This window comes from Nanorana parkeri, unplaced genomic scaffold (assembly GCF_000935625.1).
Source record: "Nanorana parkeri isolate BGI_ZX_2015 unplaced genomic scaffold, ASM93562v1 scaffold1162, whole genome shotgun sequence".
NCBI classification, from domain to species: Eukaryota; Metazoa; Chordata; class Amphibia; order Anura; family Dicroglossidae; genus Nanorana; species Nanorana parkeri.
Window position 1 is genome coordinate 515,358 of NW_017307430.1, and position 1,325 is coordinate 516,682.

Sequence of the window (1,325 nt, forward strand, 5' to 3'; positions counted from 1 at the left end):
GGAATGGTCACAACTAGGTCTTAATTTTGGGGTGGGTCTTATATTCAGGGAAACAGGGTATATTTGCACAATAGTCCGTGTGCGGAGGGAGTGGTGGGGTGGGATGGGATGGAGGCCTACCCTGTTTCCCTGAAAATAAGACCTAGTACTATTTTTGGGAATTGCTAAAATATAGGACCTGCCCCGAAAATAGGACCTGCCCCGAAAATAGGACCTGCCCCGAAAATAAGACCTGCCCTGAAAATAAGACCTGCCGGTGACCATTCCCAGGGCCGGTGGTGGCATAAGAGGGAAGCTTGAAGAGCTGCGGCAGAGAACCAGCGGTGCCAACGAAGCCGGCGCTAGAGGAAGCGAGGCGGCACCGGAGGGAGCAGAGCCGCATTAGCCGACGCCTCCTCTATAGCCCCGCCTCCTGTCATAGGTGGAGCGATACCAAATGCGCTCCGCCTGTGAGGAATCCATAGTGACAGCGCGCTTCCCCCATCCTGGCCAGCGATTGGTTACCAAATTGCTCTTGGGGAGGTACGGCACCCCCGATCACCGTATTTTTGGGGAAACACAGCACTGTCCTGTAATTCATCTCTGCACATGGGGATATGTGGGGTCCGGTGTAATCTGTGGGGCTCTCCCGCCCCGTGTATCGGGAACCACTGTCGGCGTTCTTCAATACCGCGTGTGCCGGCTGACAGGCTACACCTCCATAGCCGTCCGCGGCGTTATCTCTGCATCATAGTTCCTGATATTGAACATCTGCTTCCCTTTTTTCTTTCTCTCAGCGGAGAAATTGGAAAATACAGATGTGTGCAGGGAAGAGGACCTGTCCATCAAGATTGGCATGTTGAATGGGGGCAGCAGAATTGACTATGTCCTACAAGAGAAGCCAATTGAAAGCTTCAATGAGTATTTGTTTGCCCTGCAGAGTCACCTATGTTACTGGTGAGTATCGCATTTCGTGAGGGACATGTTCTCCAGGACGCAGGCCTGGCAGCCGACATCCCAAAAGCAGTGGCGTCGCAAGGGGGGTGCGGCTCGCACCCGGGTGACACCGTTGGAGGGGTGACAGCAAAAGTACTTAGTCATTTTGCTGTCACCCCCCTCTTGAAAAATCGGGCGCTCGGTCATGGACCGAACGCCCGACAGTATCAGGAGAGAGGAGGGGACCCGGCGGCATACCTCATCCCGCCGGGTGACTGTCTCCTCCTCTCTCTCTGCCGGCGTCCATCACCAAGATGGCCACCGGCAGGTATTAGAATACGGCCGCGTGTGCGCGATGACGTCATCGCGCACGGTAAAGTCTCGGCGGGGTGACACTCGGACACCGCTCC

General features: G+C 55.5%; 1 protein-coding gene across 1 annotated transcript in view; it reads left to right on the forward strand.

The window, feature by feature from the left end:
* The window catches only part of LOC108796740 (SEC23-interacting protein-like), a 12,892-nt gene extending 11,916 nt beyond the window's left edge, over nt 1-976 (forward strand). The window contains 1 exon segment of the mRNA XM_018568252.1: nt 777-976. Coding sequence (XP_018423754.1) covers nt 777-940 — 164 coding nt within the window. The 3' untranslated portion in view covers nt 941-976.
* Nucleotides 977-1,325: the final 349 nt, after the last annotated feature.